Source organism: Caloenas nicobarica, chromosome 1, assembly GCF_036013445.1.
Source record: "Caloenas nicobarica isolate bCalNic1 chromosome 1, bCalNic1.hap1, whole genome shotgun sequence".
NCBI lineage: Eukaryota > Metazoa > Chordata > Aves > Columbiformes > Columbidae > Caloenas > Caloenas nicobarica.
The window spans coordinates 141,866,590-141,893,599 of NC_088245.1; the positions used below are offsets into that span (position 1 = coordinate 141,866,590).

The 27,010-nt window shown below is 42.2% G+C and overlaps 1 protein-coding gene across 11 annotated transcripts in view; it reads right to left on the reverse strand.

The window, feature by feature from the left end:
- Window positions 1-24,076, reverse strand: part of GRAMD1C (GRAM domain containing 1C) — a 56,377-nt gene extending 32,301 nt beyond the window's left edge. For 2 of the 11 annotated variants that reach the window (XR_010607237.1, XM_065647762.1), the window contains exons 1-4: window positions 23,574-24,061; window positions 21,471-21,599; window positions 4,381-4,465; window positions 460-563 (exon numbers count right to left, since the gene is read on the reverse strand). Coding sequence is in view for 9 of the 11 variants with exons in the window: in XM_065647762.1 (XP_065503834.1) it covers window positions 460-563; window positions 4,381-4,465; window positions 21,471-21,599; window positions 23,574-23,648 (393 nt within the window). In the remaining 2 variants the exon portion in view is untranslated. Of the gene's footprint in view, window positions 1-459; window positions 564-4,380; window positions 4,466-10,260; window positions 10,421-16,439; window positions 16,493-21,470; window positions 21,600-23,166; window positions 23,250-23,432 lie in introns of those variants that run through there. The other 9 variants (XR_010607240.1, XM_065647787.1, XM_065647770.1 and 6 more) reach the window with 8 other exon arrangements.
- Between the last annotated feature and the right edge of the window lie 2,934 nt (window positions 24,077-27,010).

The window sequence follows — 27,010 nt, forward strand, 5'->3', positions numbered from 1 at the left end:
GAGATTCTTGGATGCTGATATTTACATGCAAGACTAAATCAAGTCAAGGTTCAATACTGGAGAGTTTTTGAACAGGGCAACACCATAAACTGTATCATCCTCCTGCTCTTATGGGAAAACATTACATGCTACAACCCTTTATAGAGCAACTCTTCATGGTAAGGAGAGGCAAATCATTATCCAGAAATGTAAAGGGTAAGCTTTAGTGTAACTCCTGACCTCCTTCCTATGCTGAATGACTGACTGAGCAGGCTTACTTCAGCATTCAGATGTCTCCAATGCTACTTGCATTTTACAGAGCAACAGATCTGCATTTCCACCAGGGATGCAGGCTCTTTCTTTTCAGCGCAAAGTTACTAGCATGAGATTGACAGGATAGGATTTGTTTGAGGGACTCTCATATCCTGATAGTCCAGGACAAAAGAAGAAGTGGGATTCAAGTGAGCTAAGAGATCTTACTGTGGTCTCCCATCGGAAAATGTTGCTGTGGAAACAGAGCCAGTTTTCAGACAGATACAAACGTCCTTGCAGCAGAATATCCTTCTGGAGTGCACAGGCATAATCTACATATAGAGAGCAAGGGCAAGTTTAATTACTTATTGCAGCTCAGTTGACCCAAACCTGTTAACTTAAAATGAGATGAAGGTATATAAAGGTATTACAATACAAATTAAAAAAACAACACACAAACAAACAAAACCAACTACACATTTCTATCAGTCTTCAAGTCTGTGAAGGCAGACTTGTACCGGGTTGCATCCAATCCAGACCATTGTTCTGGGAACTCCCCAATGCCAGAGCCGATGGAAACATCTGTGTGAGGACAGCACTCCCTATATCAACCCCCTGTGCATTACCCTATATTTTCAGAGAAGAGGTATCAGGCAAGATCAGGAGTAGATGGGAGAAATATTCATAAGTCAAATTTCAAAGCACCCAAACAACAGAATACACAAATGTTTTATACCATAACAGATTATACTGTCAACTCTTACGTAACAGTAGTTCATACGCTGTAGTAAGATAATTTTCCACTACACAGGTCCTATCACTAGCTAAAAGTACCTGCAGACCGAGACACTAAATGGCACCTTGAAGCTACCCAGTTCTTCAGGCATAGCATAGTTTCAGAAACTGAATGTTATTTTTATTATGGTACTGCCTCTGGCTGAAACATCCCAACTGAGAAACAGATTTCATCTAGAATGCAATTACCCATCATCAGATGCCTGCTAATTAAGAACAAGAGCAGATTATTTGATTGCACTTCGTAAAAACCTCTTTGAGGGAACTTCCATAATTTCAAAGCTTGAATATTCAAACAAAAGGAATTTTCAGAAGTACTACTGCTAGAAAGAAAGACAGACCCCTTTTGGAAGCACCAACCTAAAGAAGGTAACCTTATGTATAGAAAATACCCAGGATGCACCTATTCATACACAATAGTAATGATTTTAACTTCAGAAGTATCAAAGAGTTTTGTTATTTGAAAAAGCTTTGTACCCGGTATTGTTTGAGCCAGAATTTTGATTTTGTGTACAACAAGAAGATCAACACAGTTCTTGTTCAAGTACCAAGAGGTTCAGAAGTCCCTCACCATCCTAACTTCAAGGTAGGCCTGCATCTGCAGAATCTTTTCTTATTTTTAAAATTCTCTTGGGTTTTCCCCTCAAATAATCAAGTGGAAATTAAGTTTATCGCAACAATCAGTGAGGCATGTATACAAGCCCTTGGAGACATGACTACAAATGAAATTACATAAACTAAAAGAAATCCGAACAAATAAGCTGTAAATGCATGTTTAAAGATACCAAAATACTCGGAGAGCAGGGAGAAGGAAGGCAGCAGGAGTTTGAGATTAAGGACTTGAAGAAAGCATTACCAAGAAGTCTGCATTCAACTTCTGTGTTTATGGGAGAGAGAGGGATTCAAATTTATGAATATTGGAGTACTGGGCAAGTGATGAGCAACACCACCATGACCCACCTACACAAAAGAGAATATCAAAACAGAAGGAGAAATGCTAATCTCTCCCTTTAAGTTTTCAGATCCAGTAACCTAAGATGCTGCTTGTCAACAACATTTTCAGGCAAATTAAAGTTAGTGGCACTCCTTTAACTCCCAGTTTGAAAGCCTGAGCAATTGCTCTTTCATTATAAGAAAAGATTTATATTTCCTATAATCTTTATATACTGTGCTCATTACAGTGGAATAGTGGCTTTTTTTAATAGCCAAGTTAACAACAGGAGCAGTTACAGCTTTTTTGATGAACAGCAGCAAGTAATTGCTTCTTTGAGCGCTGTAGAGCCTGTGATAAGCTTCTCTGCATCAAGCAGAGGAAAAGCTCTTTGCTTGGAGGATGCAAAAAGTCCTTCCAAAGGAGCACGAGTTTTTATAGAGTAAAAAAATGTATATAAATAATGACTTTGCTTACAATGGAGCAGGTGCTACATTGTTGAGATTAATCCATTACTAAGTCTTTCTCCAAGTCCTAGGCAGTCTGTTCATCAAAACTGTGCTTCAGAGTTTGCTCAGTGGCTTTCAACATCAATCATGTGTAAGGGAAAACATCAAAACAACGCTTTGAAGTAATATCCTTTTGTTCTGTTTTACTTCTGTACTGAACTCGAGTATTTTGAAAATGCAGAAGGCATTTCAGAGGATAATTGCCTCCTTCTGCAGCTGGAAAAGGACACCGGGATTTAACTGTTTCTGTGCAAGTGAAAGCTCTGATTTCTCTTCCATTAACTGGAAAGAACTTGGCATGCTGCAAGCATATACTGACAGGCTCTCACTATTCACTTCCTGAAAGGTTACATAAGATGAGAGATGAACTTTAAACAGTCACAATGCCACTTTTGTATAAAAACAATATCCAATTCTTGGACAGTGTATTTGTTACACAATGCTCAAGCAGTGCAGGCAGGCCTACCTGCAAAGCAAGTGATAAAAGAAGGTATAAGGTGCATCACCATATGCAAAGGAGGTAGAGTTATATGCTTCTCTTCTTTGGATTTTGCAGGGGGGCAAAACGAAGTCAGAGCTCAAAAGGAACGTTTCAGTGTCAAGAAGTTATGCACCACAGTTTGATATTCTCTGCCACCTGCTTCTGTCCCCTCCCACTCCATGCACTTCTTGCCACCTCTGCTCTTCAGCTGAGTGTTACTTCTATGCCTGCACTCACGTCATCAGCCTATGGATAAGCTAAGCTGGTATAGTGGGCTGTGAAAAATCTCTGCTCCAGGCATGAGCAAACCCAGAACTATCAGATTTACGCAGCACAGCACCAGATAACATACTTCATGGTCAGCACTAGCCTGGGCAGTAACTACAACTGCACAGGCAGTATGGGGCATAAAACCTTTTTATCTACCCTCAGTATACCATGTTGACAAATCCATCGAAGTGCACAGCATTATAAGTCAGGATAAAATTAAGATTAGTTTGTGTTTTCCAACGATCTCCTATGATAGCTGATAGGAATGACACATTTAAGTACTGAGTTTTGTGTCCTCATGCTACATAGCTGGCATCGTCTCTGAAAAGAGTCTTTTAAATTACAAACACCCACTGTGTTACTCAGCCCCAGAAGTCACATTAATCAAGGTGCCTAGGGCAAGGGTCTAGGCTTAGTTCCAGGGAGCAAGGGAGAAGCTTCTGCTGAGGATGATTTATTTAACAGAGTCACTGAAGAAGTACCCCTTACTTTTGTAGCCAAGTACCAAACCATTACAACTGTGGAATCATTCCCTCCTGGACTAACATCTGTGGTAACTGACTCAGTCATAACTAGTTGCCTCTTCAAAGTAAAAGAGAAGACTCAGACACCCACAGGATAGAAAATAAATGGTTATGACATTGCAAGAGGTACAGCAAGTTGGTTGTCCGCACTGAAAAGAACATAAATTCGATGCACTCAGGATTTAACTCTGCCTCTGTTCTCACACTTGCATTGCACAAGCCCACCAATACACATACGTTGAGTTTATGTGCTCAGTGCTCAGCCTGACCCTGCATGGTGACCTTTCCAGCTTGTCAGCTAACAGCTGTTGGTGACATCTCTGCTGCTGTCAGGTAGGGTCTTGTCTAAAAACACACTAAGTAGCAGCGGCAGCAAAAGACATTAAGAGGCTCCCATCCTGTATTTAGATGAACTGGAAGATTCTGTATCCTCTCCTTCACTTCTCAACCCCCAAAAGAAATCTGTCTTTTTTCACAAAGCAGGCAGTACATGGACAGAGTATGGACCTGACTTTCCTGAAGGTATTTGATGCTAGGTCAGAGGCAAGAGAATAGGAAGGTATCAGCTGTAGTTAGATTTCACCATTAAAACAAACACAACAACAACAACAAATCCACCACCCTAGCCCTACATCTTACCTACTATGAGTCTCTCCGATTCTGGCAGATGAGAAAACTGTCTCTTGAATTCCTCGCTCCTATATTTGTAAGTGGAACTTGAGAGCTGCAACAAAGAATGGTAGAAGGTTAAGCAAACAGATTTATTTTCAGCCATCAACTGTGTTCATACTGGATGTGTAATTTTATCTTGAAGAACAAATGAACATCAAAGAGCAATAAAGAATAACTGGTTTCTAAATGTGATCATCACTGTAACTTTATGCTTGCTTATGTAAGAGTGTGCTTCTAGTATTCAGGGCAGCATGGACCAAGTTGTTCCCTGTGTCAGGCCAGATGCCAATTACAAGGCATCGCAGCTGTATGATGGCAACCTGCTCCACTCATAAAGACACAAAAGCCCCTTCCAGGACTAAGGCTTCTAGCACAGACTAAAGGAAGAGGCAGGAAGGCCACAACATAGAAGGTGACAGAGCAGATCAAGCCCTTGTGCAGACCACTAGCTGGACAATAGGACACAACCTAGAATACCTATTTCTAACTGGAGTATCATTTCAGGAATATTACAAATACAGTGGATTTTTTTTCCTCAGTTGCTATAATTAGGCCTGTAGGAATAAAGGCCAAAGTTTCTTCCAGTAAACATAAATAGCAGCACCTCCATCACCTCTTGATTTCCTGACGTGTTCTGCATTTCACTCTATATTTAAAAAGATCACTGTCTGTGGTTCATTTAAGATTCAAATTGGGTGGTAAACTCAAAGCAAAGAAGATTAATCCTGATGGACTTTAACTCATTCTTATAAATGAATGTCCCCGCTCCCATTCAAATAAAGAGCTTCAGCATAAACAATTACACTGTAAAATCCCTACTTTTCATTTTGCAGTAATAACAAGGCTATATTTTTTTTAACAGATGTTGGCCACTTATTTTAGGGGCCATCCTAACTAAATGCTGTATAAGGCAATGACTTAGCTGGACTATAGCTAAGACAGGAAGAAGTCACTTTCAAGTGTTACCAAAACCAGGTGTAAACATACTATAAAAGCCTTTTTTACACTTTTTAAGTTTTATAAAGACCTTAAGTACGGCTGCTATTCTCTCCTTGAGTACCTCTTTACTCCAAAACTTAACAGTCACCATTAAACCCATCTCTACCATAAGATTAGTGGCTATTTACATTTTGGGTGGGGGAAGAAAAGAAGAAAGGAGTCAAAGAACCCCTTTTGACTGTATGACCTTGGAGCATGTTACCTAAAAAAAACCCACCCAGTTTCAGCACACTCTTACAGCATGTTAGTTGGTCACTACCCCTTCACTATGTCTGTGCTTGTTGTCAAAACAATCCCGGAACAAAGACAGACTTATTTTCAGCTTGAGGGTCTTTTAATAAATTAGCACAAATAGTGACCCCACCTCATCAAGATTCCTACATTTTGGTATTTCCCACAGAAGAGATTCACACTTCTCACAGTTCAAAGGTTCCCTGAACACTACCCTACGCACACATCTTACGATGGTCAGTCATCTGCCTATACTTGAAAATCAAGCTCTTTGGCCACAAGAACAGAAGTGCTACTTTGAGGTCAGGTGTTTAAGTGCATGTAACACAGGTGAGAGTGAAGTCACCCTGACACAGTTCAGCTTTAAAAAAAAAAAAAAAAAATTAATGTTACCTTCTATTACCACCAATAAAAAAGTCTTTATGTCTGACTACTAATGAGTACATATTCGCTGCCCACTAATATTCTGAGCATTGCAAAGTCAGTGAGGGAGGGAGACAAAAATACATCTACCTCTCCCCTTCTGAGAAAAGTAAGCATGAAAGCTTTAGGTGCAACTAACAGAGCAACATATTAGACATGTCCTCTAAGCTGTATGCTTCCAGTTATATTTCAGCTATTTCTGAGCTTATGAAAACAACATTCTTGGAGAGCATGTCATCTGCTACTGTAGACAGGCTATGGTTTCTTGGCCCTGCCACATCGTGCCCCAAAATGCATACTTATAAATGATCATCTGAAACAGGCATCCAGTGACTGCACCGCTTGGAAGAAATTGAGTTCTTTGCAATTACTCTGGAAAGAGGGATGGGAAAATGAAAAGTTAACTCAGATGTGTGAAGTTTCCACCTGTAGTTCCAGAGACCTTACAGTTTACACATTCATACCTCAATTGACTGAAGTCTGAGCTTGCAATGACAATGCTAACATAAACATACAAAGGGAAAAACTACCTGGTCTGCCATGAGAGCAGAAGAAAGTTCACAATTTGATGTACAAAATCCAAGATTTAAGAAGCCATGATTTTAAGGAAAGAAGTAGTTCTTCAAACACACTGTATACAAGAGATAAGAGCTACACTGAAGTTCGCATTTTTGTGGTTATAAGACAAAAGGAATAGGAATATTACAGTATCACACACACATTTATATTACTGTCTGAATCAGCCAGTTCAACAGCTTCACAAATTGAGACTCAAGATATTTTGAGTTTTATTCAGAAAATGAATTTTTCTAGATTATAAAACCTGCTTGTCTGAGAAACCCTTGCTGGCATTTAGAAGTGTTCTTTGTCATGGGTGACTAACAAGCTACAAGGAATCTTCTTATTAATTGTAGATTTCTACTGAGCTCTTAGGACATTTATAGAGAGCCTGCTCTGAATCCTTATCTAGTCAGTAGAAAAAAAGTGAGCACACTGGAAGTTTTTAACCTTATCTTTTCCTTACTTTGTATGAAAACTAGGTCACTTAAATCTGCAGCTATTATGTATTCAGTATGTGGCTTGGTGATCAAGAGATCACTCAAGGGACTTGGGAAACAACCAGGGCAATTCTAACACTACTGGCATTATCAATGTCCTTAAAGTGAAAAAAACAAGGCATTCCCATTCCTCTGAATACAGCATCTCTCATAATCACTGTTATAATACCCAAGATGTGGCAGCATTTGAGGCAAGTTGACACACCTCCGGGTTACAAAACTCAACACCAAATATTAAAAGAAGGAAGGCATAAATTAGGCTGTAGAATGGCATTTAAGAGATGAAAACAGCAAATCATTTTTAGCACATGCATATTTCTAAGTTTAATTGTAAGTCATCAGGCAAACACTTCTCCTGAGGATAATCTTAGGCATTTATGGGTATGCTATATTTAATCATCAAGAAAATTATTAAGTCCAGCCAACAACATATTAGCATTCTTTATCTGAAGCCACAAAATATACCAGAAACCTGTAAAATAGCATAAGCAGAAAAACTTCAGCATCATCCAGAAAGTTTTACAGAATACAGTTATGTAAGAACCAGGTACTACTTGAAGACACATAACCAAGTGATTCTCATACCTTGTTTAGAAATGGACCAGAGTCCAACTATATAAAGTCATATTCCAAAATAAAAAAGTTAACCTAAATAAGGCTAAGCTGAGTTATTTATATGATAGAAGCCTGATGAAAAACAGCTTCCCTTCACATTTACATCTTCAAAGTGTGGACACTGCAAATAATTTGAGCCATTTAGCAAACTGCAGAGGAAAATTAAGCTACACCTTCTCCCAGGAGTACAGCAAAAATGCTAATCATTAGGAAATTATTTGATTGCACATATCACTAAGCATGCAAATAGTCAATCAACCCCAACAGAACAGTGTGTACATTTTTTAACATTTGCTAACGACAGTAATAATTTTGCATTTTCTATGTTAGCACTTTCCCCTTGTTTTGAGACACCACAAAAACCACAGGTTACCTGACAATTTGCATTCTATAGTTTCGACATGCAGCTATGAAAACAGACAGCTGAGAATGCAGGTAAGTTGACCTCATCACTAGAGTAATACAACTCTGATATTATCCCATTTTAAGAGATGTACACATGCCTCCCACTGAACTTCAGTCTTCGTATCAGTTACCACCAAATGAGTGGGGCCCCACAATCAAACAAGCCTATAAGCAAGCTGCCCAACCTACTCCCCTTTTATGTTCAGAAATCTCACTTAACCATCAAAATATGGCAAATGAGACTCATGGCTTTGCTCCTTTGTCTACAAGGCAAGCAAATCCATGCCACTATCTCTACATCCCACTTAAACACCACCTGATGTGCTATTCCAGAAAGAAAGAAGAGCTTGACCTCTACTTTCCTATGAAGTTCCTAGACACAGTCAAAAACAAACTTGGAGATATTAGTAAGTTGAGGATGAAAATATTTTAATATTACCCTAGCACATTTAAACAAACATTAAATATCCTAGCAAAAAAGATTGCATTTCTAGTGAAGAATGCATTTTTTTCTGCCCTCTTCACATTCATCTAAAATCCCGCTTAGCATTAAGAGAAAGAAGAAAACAGCCTCCAGAAGAACACCACACAGTCAGAGAGGAGTTTGATTTTATATAAAAAGACTACTTTAGACTACAAGTATTCTTGAAACTCATGTGGTAAGAGAGAAATTTTAAAAAAAAGAAAAAAAAAGAAAAACACCCCACCACACACACAATGAGAAAAACAAACAAAACAAAACAACACTCCATTTTCAGCGAGCCTAAAGCCTCACTAGGCTAGGAAAGAGCTAAGTTAACAGCCCTGAACAAAAGCCTCATGTAGCAAACTTAAGACTTCACACACTCCAGAAAAGATTCAGACAGACTTATCTACAAACACAAGAACAACTCCCATGGCACTCTGAGAAGACAGTCTCTCTACTGAGGCTACCTGTAAAGTGTGCAGAGTCTGACAAACCTTTCCATCAGAGAAATGTTGACCCCACTGCAGCCATTCCTTCAGTCCAGAAAAGTTCATTATGACCATCCAATCTCATCTATAACATACAAGCCACAGCTATCGCGCAGTTTAGCTTCTGCTTTAAAACCAAAGCAGCAGTGACCAAATTTCTATTTGGGAAATTAAAAAATGTTTTACCTTCTTAAATGGAAAGTCACCCCTAATGGACAATTCTTCTAGTGGGTCTGTTGGTTATTCTTACATTCACTTTGTGAATTATTTTCAGATTGTGAGCAAGTTACCCCATATCTTCTTTTGGGGTAGGAATTAAGCTTCTCAAGTCTATCAGCAAAAATATTTTTTCAGACTCTTTCTCATGGCTCTTCTGAATGCTCTCCTATTTTCAATGTGCTGCTTGAGAGCTGGATGTAGCATTGCAGGAGTCCATGCAAACACACAAATCTGACTCACATTTGCTTTAAGGCACAAAATCACAGTGGAAGCTCACATTCACATGACTACCAGTCTCCCTTTTCACAGTTCTAGGGCACAGCTTTCCATTTCTTCTGAAAACAAGCACGAGGATGTATTTCGAAAGTGTCAGACTCGTTCTCTGTTTACCCTGTCACCAACACTCTGTATCCACTCTGTTACAGTGATCTAGTTCACTAACCGTTTCTCGACAGAATCACAGAAAAAAATACAGTCAGAAAAAACTTTTAATTATTGAGTACTCATAAGCTTTACTAACAGTAACTTAATGTTCTTTTCTTTCTCTTGAAGCACAAAACCACTAAACTTGCACCTGGAAAGAGCCACTCACAGGGACCTGAAAAGCAACAGCACCTTACTAAGGGTGACTTACTGTGCTGTGTACAGTACACTGTGCACTTTGGGAGTGGATGTGTACAGAGTGTCCACTTGTTTTTTTTTTTAAATAAGGAGCTATTTGATAACACCTGATTATCCACATGGTGGTATTTAATTCATAGGTCATACAAGGCATGTCAAGCAATACAAAAAAGAAAGAAAAACAAGTAACTCTTGCCAGGGTTGGCTCAGCCATTTTATTCCCTAGAAGCCTGCTTTTGGAAAGCTCTCAAGGAAATGGAAACAGCCTCATAGCCACAGTGGGAGGGGGATAAGCTTAAGGAGCCAGGACTATTTTACTTACATTCATCATATGCTGCTCTTCATTCACCCTTAACTTCTCTGGAGAGTGGAGTTTCATAAGCACAGGGCACTCTTCCAGTGGGCCACTGGGATGCACAGGGCTGTGCGCTAAGGTCATTACATCCCTTTCTGTGGTCCAGCCCCCCTCTTATTTGCAGAGGCTGAAGAAGAAACAGATTTTAACATTTCTTAGTGACTAAGCAGGAAACAAACCAAACCAATGGCAGTTCTCCTTCAGGGGCATCTGTGTACAGGCAGAGCCACATCCAGTAAGCTTTTTGGTGCAACTATGTCTTCCTTCTACTGGAAACACAGCATGTAAAATGTCAAGGAAGGGATATTAAAATACAGGTCACAAGCAAATACTCAAGCTACTGTATTTTCTAGAGGTTTGGTTGGTTGGTTGTTGTTTTGGGGTTTTTTTTGTTGTTTGTGGGGGTTTTGTTTGTTTTTGTTGTTGGTTTGTTTTTGTTTTTTTTTTTTTTTAAATCCTATGAGATCCCATAAACAAGGCTAATGACAGAGTCCTGAGTCTCCCCGAAGTGAGCGTTACTATTAACTAGTTCTCATAGATGCATGGATAGGCACACTAAAAATGTTAGACAGACTATCATTTACCACTAACACTGATAGCTTCCAAAAATCCATGTAGGAAGAAAATCTCAGAACCATTTTGTTATGGAGAGCTTCTGAAATATTGGGTGCCCACTGACAAAGTATCCAACCCCCAGTGTCATGAAACTGACTGAATTAGGTACCTCTGAAGGGGAGGTTACTCCTATTAATTTTAAAGACTTGGTCTAGTGCATCAAAAGCACCGTGTCCTACAGCACCTCAACAGTAGTCCAGCCCTCACCAGCTCCACTGCAGACATCAGCCTCACCAAGCCATCGTTGACCTGACACGTAAGACTCTGCTTTTCTGAAAAACAGCTCTGGTTGACTACTGACCAGGAGACCTGCATCACAACTGTTTACCCCACAGTGTGACATGAACTGAGCTGGACTGCAATCCATTAACAAAAAGGCCTCAGCATCTCCCGCACCTCACCAGCCACCTCATCCTTCTGAGATGTCTCATACTTGAGGAGGTCTCATACTTGAGCTTTGCCTAGGTAAGTACAAATATCAAGTCCTATTGGAGCACGGTTTGGAAAAAAGCCTACAAAAATCCACAAAGTTGTCACAATTACGATTTTGACAGACAAGAAAATTTAGCATCATATGAAATACTGGAAACTATGCTGCTAATATCAGGTTATATAACTAGAAATAGAACAAAAGTACAACTTTTGTGAAGAATTTTAAAATTTGGCATCCTTCTTAAGCAGAAAGAAAATTCAGACTTAATGTTTAAAAGATGAAAGACGTAAAGGTATTTATTTGGAGAACTTTAAGTTGCACGACCAGCTAAAGCTTTTTTGTTTGGTTTGTTTGGCTTTTGTGTGTGGTTTTTTTTTGTTTTTTGGTTTGGTTTTTTAATGTTCTTTAGAGAAAAATAGTAGAAAATATCTGGAAGACTTTTGTAACAAAGAATTTCAGTTTAAAAAATGAGTACCTAAAAGAATTGGCTCAGTTTCACAAGCCTTACATTTCACTGAAACAGGGTTCAGCTGAAGCTATTACAGAAAGGTCCTTGGGAAACAAGCTCATAACCTTCTTATCAATGATAAGAAAGCCTCTTGTCATTTGTAGTATTATAGACTTTTCTCTGAAAAAAAGTAAAAAACATAGCTTGGATTGAGAACAGCCCCTGCTTATTCTAAAGCAATTGCTTTGTAGTAGTACTATTCTGAAGCAATTGCTGTGTAGTATTCAGTACTTCCTTACTGCAAATAAGCATTCTAAAGCAATTTTAATTGCGAAGCCAATGTACTTTGTAACAACTTGAATTTGGATATAAAAATCTCAAGTTTGACATGTACAGTGAAGAGCTAAGCATATGCTCCATTTCAGAAATAAAACTGAAGCGTGAAGCTAACAAAGTCAGAAGACACACACACCCTACACATACCTCCTCCTCTAGCTGCCTGCCGTCTATTCCAACTCATGCAAATCCCTGGCCAACACTCCAGCAGCCTCTATGGCTGCTCCTTCTCTCACCCACTTGCTCAGAGCCAGTGCTGGACACGATCCAGCTGAGCTCACTAGTGTTCTGCCAGCTTCTGCTTGCATGCCAGCTTGGAAAACAGGCTGAAACACACTAGCCTTGCAGAACATGCACACAAATGCTGCAGCAAGTGGTCAAAGAAAACTTAAGAAGTGGGTGGGGAGTAGAGCTGCCCAGCTCCAATCTAAAATCACTATGATCTAAATGGATTTTGGAAGGCACACTGCAGTCACATAGGTCATTTCAAGTCCACAAAAGTCCCAAAAGGGAAGGCAGAGGGAAGTACCATCACCAGGGAAACACCAGCTTGGAATGGAGCACTCAACACCCACTGCTCCTCCCCTCCACATCACTGAAGGCAACAGCCCATGCATCGACTGTGCACCACTCTTAAGGACACAGTACATCTACACCTGGTAACTCAGTGTGGACCCAGTGTGGACTCTTGAACAAGACTCGGCCTCTTTGTAAGTCAAGCCCCTGCTAAGAGACCTTCTCAGTCTGACCTCCAGAGCAGGGAGAAAAGATCAGGGCATGCTTCATGCACACCCAAGCTGCCAAAATCAGTATACTACTACTCACCCCTCACCTGCTGCCCAGGGCCCAGTTCTTCATACGCAAGGAGCAGACACAGTGAAGCAAGGGATGTAGGGCTTTGCATACCTGTCAGACCTCTCTGCCTGCTCTGGAAGGGGAACAGCACATCTATTCTGCTTTCTTTGTGCTGTCCAACCCTTTTTGACTCTCTTACCTAGGACATGTCTGCTGCATTTTTGTGAGGAACTATTTGAAGTCAGGCTCTGCAGTCTGTGCAGGGAGCCATTCTGGAAACAAGGAGGACTACATCGGAAACAGTGGGCTACAAATAAGCTTCGCCCCTCATAGACCATGAGTGGCGAGGGGCTGTGGAGCCCCCTCTTTGCTTCATGGCAACACCCAACTATCCTCAGCTAGAAGATTGCGTGGTCCCTAGAAGCTATCACAACACAGATACAGTTTCAGAGCTAAAGGGACGGGCGTCTCTGTGCTGCATCCACCTGGCTCACTGAAGGCCCAGCCTCCTACACACCCCATCCCCTTGGGCATATGGCTGAAGATACAGCTAATGACTCGCCCAACAGCAGGGAAGAGAGGTCCCTCTCCTAGCACAGCCCTACCGAGGAAGCTGAAGGAAGAAACAGAAAAATGCATTTCAAGGCATTTTAATCACATTTAAATATGAATACTGGAAAGGAGAAGATAATTGAACACAGTGGGGCCAAATTTAGTGTCATTTTCCCGGCCACAGCTGTTTGCTAGGATTAAGCAGTTGTCTCCGTGCACCTAGATGGGTGGTGGCACTTTAGATGGCACGCAGATCTGTTTTCAAGATCAGCTACGTATGTAAACAGCAGGAACTGGTTTCACCAGAAAAACGAGGCAACTCTTCTGCCTTTCCAGAGCACAGGGAATCTCTGTGTGCTGAAAGAGCATCAAGATATTGGGAGGCAAATCTATACAGAAAAACATTAATTGCCCATTTCTTTCCAAGAGAAAGACAGTAAGAGGACTCAAACTCATCTCAGAAAGCCCCTGCCGAAACCTGGGTACCGATGTGACTCAGGCCTCAGAAGCAGCAGGAGTATAAAGTGATTTAAGTGCACTTCCTGTTTATAAGATAACACCACTGTCAGCTGATTAAACAGCTGAGTCTGGAAGTTTGCAATTAGCAATAAGGCTGATAATTTCAGTTTCAAAGAGAATCATTTATATAACTGCTGCCAAGTACACCTGAGTTTGTTTGAAACATTTAAATTTTAAATAAGGCTAAGCAAGAAGTTCAAGAGATTTGGACACCTCCATCGTAAAACATCTTCCCCAACTCTGGACCAGAAAATAAGGTGCTTTTAGCTCTTCCAAGAGGCAAGATGCTCTAATCTCAGATTTACTCAGCATCCTCATCAATATCATCCATAGCTGGCAATAACTTCTTTAGATCTTGTAGTAAAATTATGCCTGTAATGCCTCTGCCAGGGCCTGTATTTCACACTGCCTCATCAAGACACTAGTACAAGCCAGAATCACAAGTGTCTTAAGTGCCTAGCTCCTTTTCATTTTAAGAAAAAAGCGGATCTGTACCTACTTTCCCGACTTCAAAGATGCAGCTTTTTTTTTTTTTAGCAATTTTATCAAAAGATTTGGTGATAAAATTACTAAAAGGAAAAAAAAAAAAAACAAAACCAAAACCACAAAAACTAAACACCAAAACCACCACGCCCAAACTTACTTTTTTCTTTTGTTTAAGGACTTCAAAGGATTAGGAAAAAAACAAAACAAAACCTCATGATACATCAAGTTCTAAAACAAAGTTAATACAAATAAACCACGTGTGTTTGTACGAACTCTGCAGTTACTATTTTAACATTGTTTAATTGAAATGAGTTTGTCATGCTCATAACACCAAGTTATCTTTTAGCTCAGATAATTTGTCTGCTCCCCAGTTTAATTTCAAGTCTTGTAACTACATTGCCCAGGTTCCAACAGCCATAAGTGTACTAACATAATGCAACAGCAATTAAAAGCTCAGTCAAGATGATTTCCTTTCAAATAAAAAGAAAAATAGATTCCTTTCTGAACAGCAGTTTCATCTGACTCATATTTCTTCCTACAGCACATGTGCGAAACAATTAGCCAATGTTATTTGTTAAGAGCATCTGTTCCTTCACCTGATCTTTCACTGCAGGCTGCCTAAGTAATGCAAAAATTAAAACTGCTTATCCTTAGACTTACTTGATCTATCTACCAAGTAGGGGGAAAAAAAATCCATACTGGGGCTGGGCAGGACAACAATAACCTCATACAATACAGTAACTAAAAGACATTACTTCTGAACTCATATCTTCCTTACCTGCAACCAAGATTACTTATTACAAAATTAGCTACATATGGAAGTAAAAGAATAGCATACCTCCGTTGCACTTTTCCTTCCTTATTCTCCCAGAACCGGACTCTGGTATCTCTGATCTGCATTTAAGTTTAGTAACAGCCCCCCAAATACTGGTCAGATAAAAGGTCATGAAGGAAACAAACAATCCCCTTGGTAGTAAGAATGATAGACATATTTTGAAGGGGGGTGGGGGGAAAGGACTTCTCAGAAGATATATTCCACTTCCAGTTAGCACTTCAGATGTAGTAACTGATCTGTGCCATTTGCTTTTCAGCAACTCACAGAATGATAAATATTTTGGATTGGGACTACAGTGAAAACCGGTAGTAGCATATTCGACAAACTATAACAGTAGTTACCTAGTTAATGCAGTAGTGACTGTAGCCAACTAGTGAACTGTGTTGGTATAAATTACATTTGTCATCTCACCAAGCCTGCAGGTAGCTCTACTGCATTTGAAATTACACGGAAAATAGCAGTCACCAAGCAATTGCCCCCAAACTATTTTTCTTGTGAAATATCTGATTTGAGGACTTCCTTTTCTACCTTAGAAACCAAATGCAGAATTTACTCTTAGTCATTTCTGTATTAAGAGCTGCCATCAGAATTGATTGAATGATTCTTCGCAAAGACAGACCATACATAATTTTTCTTCAACATTATATAAAAATGGAATGCAAAGGTTCAGCTATTGGGAGACTTGTATGAGTTTGAGCTGATCAGAGCTACATACACACAGTTCTTAGTCACATACATCCCCTCATTCTGAAAAAGGGGTGATATTGAGTCCTGGTAGGCAGGCGTAGCAGAAAACAAAAGGAGAAGCTGAGAAGTTGTATGAGCAAGCTGAAGTCCTGAATGACTTTATCTGTCATTTCCCTACAGGCTTTAGGGGGGTGCGGTATAGCAGAAAAGACATATGCTCTTGTCTAGAACGCTCTCATTTTTGGATAGGTAAGTATGCGTCTCAAATCATCTCAAACTTGACAAAATATTTCACAATTTTTGTTTTTTAACATCTCCTGGAGTATTTTCTACTCTTAGCTGCTGCTAATGACTTAATTAAATGTATCACCAAACAATCATATCCTGTAGAGTTTTGTTAACCTGTCTTCTTTCCCTCTAAAGGGATGCAAGTAGCTCACCTGTAGCAGACTGGAAAAAGACAATGTTACACCACTGCTTGTTTGCAGAAATACCGAGCAAAGCTGTAAACAAACCAAAGACCAAAAGAGAGCTTAATTTCCATGTCTTACATTTGTCTTTTAAAACTTTCATTCCATAAGCTATGAACTCCACCCTCATTAAACAGATACCATCATTCAAGCAACTCTGATTTTCTGAGCTATATTGCATTTCTGATGGTTTTACTCTCAGTGACTTACAAAATAAGTAAACCACATTAATCTGAAGTATTTTCTTCCTCATCTATTAAACTTAACCTTCGGATTCTAGACTAATTCTTTAGGTGTGTTTAATAATAATTCACATTATATAGAACTTCCTACTGCTGAAGCTGAGGAGAGCTTATTTAGACCGGGCACCAGCTAACTGCGAGTCTATTCAGAACAGGCTGAAACTTGATGGCAGTCAGACCTACCCAGTGCTCAGTTTGGAGCTGCATCCACAGCAATAAAGAGATTCCTGGGGTGAAAATAAGTGAGAAAAACACTTCGGACTCATCAACCATATTCAATGGCTATTCAGAACTACGGTTTATCTTTTTAACATTCTGATTCTCTATAGTCACCACTATCACAGGGCTAAAAAGCACCTATTCCAGAGACTCCAGATAGGTAAACAAACAACATACCAGCACTACAAGTACAGCAAAAGCTACGTATACTCCAGTTACAACATCTCAAAAAAAAATAAGAAGTGTTAAGTGTGCTCAAGATTTTTATTCTCAGAGATATACAGCATTTATCCAATTTTCATCATTCTTAGCAGACTGCTTCATACTGGCAAATAAAAAGGAGCTAAAAAGCCTTCTCCAGTGTCACAAGCCACGATGTCTTTCCTTCACAACCCAAGCATTTGGAGGCACAGATGAGAAGAAAAGCTTCCTTCAGAAGTAATGTACCAAGTATACAACACAGAGGAGATGAAGCAATTGTCAGAGGGACTTAAATAGCAGCCTGCCAAAACACAGTTGCTGATTTAACAAGCCCAGTAAACTATTCCTAGAGCAAACATGAGTGTTCAGAAAAAGGTGGAAGGAACATTCAACTAGAGATGCAAGAAATATTTCATGTAACCCTTACTAGTATTGGGCCTTAAAGTACATCAATTTGCATCTGTGTTGCAATAAATTATCTTCCAAACTGTAGTGTATACCTGCATCCCTCCTGTGCAGGTATGAGTCATGTATGTTTATCGTATTCTTGGCATACATACTCTCACACACTCCCACAAACTAGCTCTTCCTCATAGAAACTCAATCCATCTTTGTCAAAATTCAAAATCCTCTTCCAAACCTTGTGCAACCTCACTTGTTCTTGTTTTATGAAAAATAGAAGCAAACAAATGATATAGTGAAAATTTAAACCTTTTATTTTCATACTCCTTCTCACCAACCAACTGCTAAAACTGACACTACATTGCAACCAAACTGTCTTTAAGCTTGTTTATTATTTTCTTTCCAATACCTCCTTGGCACCTCACATTTCCAAATTCTTAAACAAGCCTCCCAGACAAAATCAATTTTCTGAGAGATGCTCATTTGATTTCAACTCTTTCCACCTACCTTTTCATTGCAAGGGAACGACTTACTTTTTTGTTCTTTCTTTCCACAGGCATTCTTCTTACTGTAGACATATATGAACTTTCTTTGACTGCTTATTAATAGAAACTAGAGTCCCCAGAACACCCTCACTTTTCATGCAGGGATCCTTTTCATTAGCTTCCTCATTCACCTTTACCTTCTTCATTACACCAGGAGAACACTTAAGACTTTCATGGGTTTCTTCTTCCAAGGACATTAAATAGAATTATTTTTCAGAACGAAGAAGATAAAAACTTAATTTAGAATCTTGAGATAGGGCTTCCAGATGTAACTTAATTTCCAAAGCATCTTTGACTGTCATCATTTCTATTTGCAGTTGCCAAAACTGGAACCATTTCATCAAAAATAGATGCAAGCTTTACAGGTTGCAATAAAGAGGGAAAGGCCTGAGATTAAGTCTGCAAGAAAGCTTTTTTCTTCCTCCAGTGAGGTTGTAGAAGTCAAGCTTTGTCCACCTCCAGGGAACAGTCTTAAAAAAACCAAGCACCCAAAAAAAACCAAAAAAGAAGAAACCAACTGCACAACATGCCACCAAACCAAAAAAACACTCACTTTAAAAACAGCAGTTAGTGGCACTATTATTTTTTTTTCAGAGATGGGGAAAAGTCATGGATAATAGGATTCTCTTCTTCTTTCCCTGCAAATTCTTCTCCCTGCTCACCATAGTCAGGAAATAGATTATATCCCAGAGGCTCCCGGCCCAGGCTTGCTGCTAATGACGTGCTCACAGCATCGACTGAGGTTTCGTGATACCAGGCCTGACTTCCAGAGGCATGGCACAACTGCCTACTCCCACTCAAATCCATGAAAAATTGAAGTCAAACCAGTCAGGCTCTGATATCCACATTTGGTTTCCATCATCAGAGAAGCAAGCATACATATACTTAGAAGAAATGAATCCTTGGAGCAAACTAAAGTTGTCAGAAACATGCAGCTTCTCAAAGCAAATAACCCAGGCAACCAAAGCTGATCCCTGGATGCTACCACAGGCTAGCCTTGTTGCTAGTTCTACTGACTTGAGAGTTGGCATGAGCGTAACAAATCCACACCTGCCACGGTACACCAAGATCATCCTTTGTAAAACGTTAGGGACACATACTTTGCACACTGTAACAAGCTGCCTTCCGTGTTATCACCTACACATCTACTATGACTCAGTATTTAGGGAGTTTCAGCAATTTGTTTATATACTCAGCAGCTGATCATCAAGCATGCAAGTTATTAACACACATTTTCTGTCTAGAAGAACAGAGAAAGATGCCAGTGACATCATGTTTTAATTAGAAGACCTTAATTTTTGCCTTGAATTTGTGACTTCCTACCTCTTGCTACTTCTAAGTTCAGTCCCCTTGAGGCTGTGAATATGAGTACCATGGTCTCCTATAACTAGACTGATAAAGGTTTTGAAAACTGATCAGTGATATAAACGGTATAGCTAGAACTTTACAAGCCACAGCGCTATCTTGCAAGAGGCAAGTATTTACACAATTCCTTTGTTTCAGCAGCAAGGTCATATTTGCAGAATGAGATAAATACTAACTTCAAACAAATACTGAGGTCATAAAGTTATAAATCATGGACAGAAGGCAAGCATTTAATCATAGTGGAGAATACCTCACACTCTGTTCGCGGCTGCAACTGCACTGAAGAATTCCACTCCCTTGAAGTTACAGGCATGTGTTACTATGAGAAGAACAAAGTGGCACTATAAGGACACACAATATCCTCACTACACATGCCTGAAGTCCTGTTCAAATAAACTTCTAACCTTCAGCATGTGTCTCAAATGTAAAAATGCAAAGCCAATAACACAGTTATATCCTTCACATATTATACTTTAGTGACTTTTAGACTGCCAAGCTTATGAAGGAAAGACTGAGTTGCTAACTGCAAGTCAAACAAACTGAACCCAAGACCTAACCAGGTTTCTTCCTCACATAAAATGCTAACTGCATTAACAGTTGTATACAAATCATCAAGAGTTAGTTTACAGAATCTGATTTGCCATCTAATGAGAGCATTGCTGGTAGCTACAATGTCTGCGCAGCCTGATTTGCTATTGACTCAAGCGCAGTGTTACAGCCGGGCACAGGCAGAACAGACCTGTACTGCCTTTGTCACTGTAGGAACAGTGGAAAAAATACCGAACCATCCAAGCACTTACTCTCTAGCAACACAATTCTACAATCTGCCAGGATTCATTCACCCTGTCCCTTTTCCATTGGCACCAGATCGTTGCTCATTTTAAAAGTACACGTGCATTTTGGGGGAATTTTAAGCTAGGGCCTGAGATGCAAAATCAATGTTCTGACCATTAGGACATCTGCTTACTTTGAACAGGAGGGATGAAAAGACATAGAAGCTAGATTTATAAATAAAGAGGTGGGAAATCTGATCCCCCAGTTCTTCTTACACCTCTGCCACAGATTCATTCACTATGGCCTTTGCTAATTACTTAATCTTTTACCTTCTGAGCACAGTGAACATTCTGATGACCTCACCAGGACAAGGACACAGTAGTCCAGATGATGTTCCTATGCACAAGCTGAAGCACACCAATTTACTGAGGCCACCTGATGCAGAACCTGAGTCAGACTGTCAGAGCTGTGAGGAAGGGAATCTAAGTCTCTCACAAGACCAGGCATTACCCTGCCTGTGGCTGCATGCACAATTGTTCCCCTTCCCCATCTAACAGCAGCAATCCATTCACCAAACTAACAGTAAAACATATGCTCTAACGCCCTTAGCTTTACATTCTCTCGTAGCATTAAAAAAAAAAAATCCACCAAAAGCATGAGAAGAGTGTTAAAGACAGCATGTATTATTACACCTTCCGCTTTCAGCAAGGGATCTCCCTGGAGAGGGGCAAAATTAGACCCCTCCTTTCTGCCCTTCTTATTCACAAATCCCATTCTTTACACGGAACACAGGAAGTTTATTTATTCTCATGGAAAACAAATGTGTTCACTTGACAAAAAACAGAGAATAGGAAAGCACATCAGAAGAACACTGAGAATCCAAATTCAGCCCTTACTGTTAAAAAGCATCAACAATGTATTTCTAAAGGCATAAAGAGACATTGCATAGGTTAATGAGCCATTCGAGGAACTAGGAGACAGGAATGGGCACAGAAGCCATAAGTCCTGTCACTAATTTGATATGTGACATCAGGTAAACAACTTCACCCTCCCTCAGTCTCAGCTTACACTTTAGTAGGCTAATAATGATAAAATTACCTATCTCACTACATGGGTGGAGAGCAGTTTACTAATTCATGACTACAAGGCAACTTGAGAACTGTGGATATAAAGCTAGTACGTATACACAAATATACACATTAAAATATACATATATTATAAATAAAATACAAGTTAGAAGAAAAACACATTACCCAAAAGCTCCAGTCAGCACTCCAGCTGTATTGAGCAGGACCCTGCATTTTCTCTGTACACGAACTAAGACTCTCCTCTGAATCAGCAAGCAGCTGGCTAATAATACCATGATCCACTTCATGAACTTCCTGTGAACAAAGAAGCAAGGTATGTAATTCAACGACGGAGAAAGGTGAAATAAGAACATGGTTAATCCATTTAATAACTATATATTACACAAAACTTGACATGCTAGTTTCACTGAGGTGAGTGGCATGTAAACAGTTCCCACCAACAGGCTTTTCACTGATTTTACATTTTTTCCAGAGTATACTATACTCAATTATTACTTACATTTTTATCGGAGTATTTTATTTTTGCAGCAGCTCCTCAACTTGCACATTGAAGCTGCACAGACATTTAGAGCTAGAGTAACATCAACATGAGATATCAGTGCGCAACATGCAGCACGTCTCTAGAATCTGTGGGAACTTTCAAAACTTGAGAAAGGTCATGCAGGTGTGGCATTTACCAGAGGATTGACATATATTATTATAATACAAATACATCAAATATTTATACTTTATATTAGTTGAACTATAAATCGTCTATGTTGTCATATACAAACACGAGCGCAACACTTCATAGGCAAATAGTTCTACTCATATTGCTTATACAGATAAGCACTCTTCTGTAGCTATCTCCCTTGATATCAATACTCTTCACCTGAGGGGTCAGTTTTACTTTAAGAAGGGAAACAACCACAGAAGGACACTTGTCCCACGCTACCTAACAAACTGGGACAAAACCAGTCCAGGGCCCTAACCATTAACTTACACTGCCTGTACTACTGGATCCGTCAATGATACACAAAGCTGAATTTCGAGTCCAGAGTGACACAAAACTGGACTGATGTTGGCACACATGCATGCCCACAGCTAGTCAGGGGTGCAAACACTCCGTGCCAGCAGGTCAGTGCTGCTCCCAGGCTCCAGCCAAGTCCATGGCCCAGGCTGAAGGCACTTGAGAAAAGACAAGGGGGTGAGGCAGAAAGCAGAGACACCCCAGGCTGTGTGGTGTGAGAGAAGGGGCTTCTCTCCAGAGGCTTTCCACACAAACACACAGACTCGCTGCAACTTCCACCAGTTGCTGCTCACCACCCCGGCTTATAGAATCATGGAATCTTTTCAGTTGGAACAGACCCCTAAGATCATCAAGTCCAATCATAACCTAACTCTAGCACTAAACCATGTCCCTAAGAACCTCATCTATGCGTCTTTTAAACATCTCCAGGGATGGTGACTCCACCACTCCCCTGGGCAGCCTGTTCCAGAGGTTTACAACCCTTTCCGTTAAGAATTTTTTCCTAATATCCAATGTGAACCTTCCCTGGCACAACTTGAGGCCGTTTCCTCTCATCCTATCATTTGCTACTTAGGAGACAAACACCCTCCATGCTACAACCTCCTTTCAGGTAGTTCTAGAGAGTGAGGAGGTCTCCCCTCACTCTCCTTTTCTCCAGACAGACAGACGCGCTAATGCCACGAGAGGGACGCTCCCGACCCACCACATCACCGGAGTTCAGCGACTGCCACAGCAGCCCCAAAGCCGCCCCGCGGCTGGGTGTCTCACCCGGCGGCTCTGGGCAGCCGGGAGCCCAGACCCTCCCTCCGCGGCCCACAGCAACCCCGCGGGGCGCCGCCCGCCCCTCCTCACCGGGAGCCCACAGCGCCGGCGCTTCGCGGGCCCAGAGGGCCGCTGCCACCCCCCCCGGCCGCGCCCGCCTCGCCCCAAAAAAACTTTCGGGGAGGACGGTGGTAGCAGCGGGGCTGACCGCGGCCACCCCACACCCCAGGGCGGTGCTTCCTAGCGCTGCCCGCGGGGCCACCCGGCCGCCGGGCCTCCGGGGCAGCCCCGCGGCCTCGGCCCGGCCGTCCCGACCGCCGGGTGAAGGAGCGGGGCTTCCCGCCTCCCGCACCTACCTGCGCAGCCCGCCGCCAGCGGCCGGCTCGCCGGGGGGGTCGGTGAGGCGGCGGCCCGCGGCGGGGCAGCGGCCGGGGGCATGGAGCCCACCGGAGAGGCGGGCGAGGGCTGGCGGGGAGCACGCAGACCGCAGCGCTTACCATGGAAGGGGGCGAGGGCGGCGCGGCGCCCGCTAACTGCCTCAGCGGGGCGCACGTCGGGGCCGCGGCCGCCATTTAAAGGGGCAGGCGCCGGCTGGGCCGCCGACTCGAGGCAGTTGCCAAGGGCGAGCGGTGCCGCCGCTTCTGAGGAGGGGGAAGCCGTGAGGGGGGACGGGGAGGGCCGCGGCGCCTCTGATCGCCTCCTCGGCCAGCTCGAGAAGCGCCTCGGCGGTTTCCAAAAGGGTTAATTGCGAAGCTTCAGAGCCGGTGGAAAGTTTGAGGACTGTAGCAGGGAAAACTCCTGGCTGCGTGGGGGGGTGGGGGGGGGGCGGCGTTATCTGCCTCCCTCCTGAGGGGAAGCCCCCCGCCCCGCCGCCCTCCCCCTGCGCACAGCCCCGGCAGCGGATTAAACAGCGTCCGGGCAGAAAAAGCGGTTCCTAAATCTGACGAGGGGGGTTTGGGGTGCAGTGGAAAATGCCGCCGAGCGGCCGCTCCAGGGGGACACCTAGGGGGAGAGAGGGGAAGGGAAGCCCGCCCTCCGCTGCGCGTTGCTGGGGCGCCCCGGGCCTGCCAGCGCTGCCGCCGCGCCGCCCTGCCGGGGGAAGTCGCGCCCTGAGGGGCCGCCCAGGGCCAAACCCCGCACGGACGGGGCTGGGCCGCCCTGCCCCCGGGTGCGTGCGGGGGGGCTGGCGGAGGCCTCCGCCCCGCTGCGGTGCGGGCCGAACAGGGCATGGGGTGAAATAGCGGAAGTCAGCGGTGGGGGTGTCACCTCCGGGAACGCAGGCTCCGGCTTCCAAAGCTGCTGAGCAGCGCCAAGAGGGGCGGCGGAGCTGGTGGGGGGTCCGCAGCACAAGGCTGATGAGGAGCGCCTGAGGGAACTGGGGCTGTTCAGCCTGGAGAAAAGGAGGCTGAGGGGAGACCTGATCGCTGTCTACAGCTACCTGACAGGAGGTTGCAGCATGGAGGGGGTTGGTCTCTTCTCCCAGGTAACAGGCAATAGGACAAGAGGGAATGGCCTCAAGTTGTGCCAGGGAAGGTTCAGATTGGATATTAGGAAAAATTTATTCATGGAAAAGATCGTCAAGTGTTGCAACGTGCTGCTCAGGAAAGTGGCGGAGTCACTATCCCTGGAGATGCTTAAAAGACATGTAGATGAGGTTCTTGGGGACATGGTTTAGTGACAGTGTCAGGTTCATGTTTGGACTTGATGATCTTGAGAGTCTTTTCCAACCAAAAAATTTCTATGATTCTAAGTGTTTTCTGCGCAAGCTGCGAGCAACCAGGGGTGTGAAAAGTTGGGCTCCAAGTTAGACAGCACAAAACAGTGCCCCTCAAATCAGAGGATACAACTGGAGCAATGATGGCTTGCAGATTTGTGCCCTCAGGACACCTTGCAGGAAAAAAAAGAAGAAAAAAAAAGCCCTGTGACATGAAAAGAAACCTCTACCTTGCTGGGTGGCTGGCTGGTAGACAATGAAAAGGAATAGACAGCTGGATAGCCAAGGGAAGGTGGAGTAGAAGCAGCCTGGTGTGACGGTGCTGTTTCTTCCTGATTTCCCTTTTCCCTCACCGCTTCCCCAGAAAATGGCATGAGGCTCTTCCTGAAGGGACACCTCTGAGCCCGTCTGCTGATACATTAGCAAAGGTGCCAGAAGTCTCTGGGGCTGGTGTCCCCTTCTAGCCAACAGCCCAGACATGATTGCTGTAACACCACCATCTCCAAAATTTACAGTAAAGTGTAAAAACAAATGTGTGTTTTACTTAGGTTTTGTTGCTTGCTTTCTTGATTTGGACCTCTGAAACTCAAATTTTTCAGGCTTTTCTCAACAACACTCAAGGGACTAGTTTACTTTTCTTTTTTGTCCAAAAGTTGAGAATCTCTCTGAATCTTACTGGATTATCCAAGTGGGAGAAACTTCATGTTCAGCTGCTGGCTGCCAGCAACACTGAAACCCTTTTGTATTCCCTCTGTTAAAAGCCGGCTGACCTGGCAGTTTTGCTCAGGCATGTCCTGTTTAATGCAGGGTTCACAAGAGAATTGCTACTACAGGATGAAATGAACATAAACAGCATTTGCTGGAACAATGGCAGTATTTCCATCACAACACACTTGAAGGTCTTTTTAGAAACACATCAAATACGTGGGTTTAAAACAGACACTGTTTGGAATGCCTTTGGGTCCAGCTCCACCTTCCCACTCTGACTTCTCTGACATGCGGTTGTGGCCAGTACTCTAAGCCAGTAACTCAGTCCCAGCTCCTCTTGATCTGCCAGGTGCTTTTGACTTTACTGGTTATTCCCTTCTCAAACTCCTTGCTGTTTTTGACTCTTTTTCCTTTCATAGATACTTTGGTTTTGCTCACTAACACTTTGGCAGTACTTTCTTCAGAAGATCCTCACAATCGACCTTCCAGCTTTCTACTGAAGTCCTGTGTTGTTCTGCACTTGGTCCCACTTGCATGCTTAACATATAATTTACTTCGGAGTGATTCCTGCCCAGTAATCCCAAGTCTCCCCACTCCCCCGGCTCATTTCAGAAAAGATATATTTGCTTTTTAAGTTCCTTTAGCCATACTCCCTCTAGCCTGTCCTGCTTTCACTGATACCAGTGACACCACATCAAAGCCAAACTAACAAGCTCAAGGAATGGTTTGTTCCTCTTGACATTGTTTATTCAGCGGAGTTTTGCAAATCAGATGTGGAATTTCTTGAAATAGTTATTGTGGAGCATCCACATGCAAAGGTGCAGATCACAGAATGTACTAAAACACATTCAAGAAAGCCATATGACAGTAGCATGATGACAGATTTCCTCATGGTGTGATGGGGCTTTTGGGAGGTCCTTTTTGCTTTCAAATACAGGAAAAAGAAAAAAAAAAAAGGGGGCAGAAATGCTTGTGCCTCTCTCAGCTGAATTGTGCTTTGTGTTTTAACAAATGTGGAATTGAGTCTTTACTGGATACTTAAGTACAATTCCATTATCTGAAGAGTCCTAGAGATAAGCAAAATTGTTTGATAAAGTCTGCTGTAATCCCTAATCCCCTATCTGAGGGTAACGGAGTCAGCCAGCCAGGGAGAGTGGCAGGTGCTTGGTACAGCAATAACACAGCCGGCAGGGCTGGATGCCACTGTCCTGTCCCAACAGATGGGATGAGGGATGAGTTAACTCTGAACGCGACATGCGCCCTGACTCAACAGATGAGATCAGGTGTGAGTTAACTCCGGGTAATTCTGTGCGGCAATGCGAAGTGAATGACAGACAATCACTCTGGGGGTCCAATTATGAATTTACTAAAAGCACATGGTGGTATACAAATTACGGCGATTAGTGGCTTGGCAAAAGTATGTTATAGTAACACGAAACTTATCAATACATTGACTGCAAAAGCCCTTCTAAAAACGGTAGATTGGCAACAATTAGTAACTGTAATGCAAAA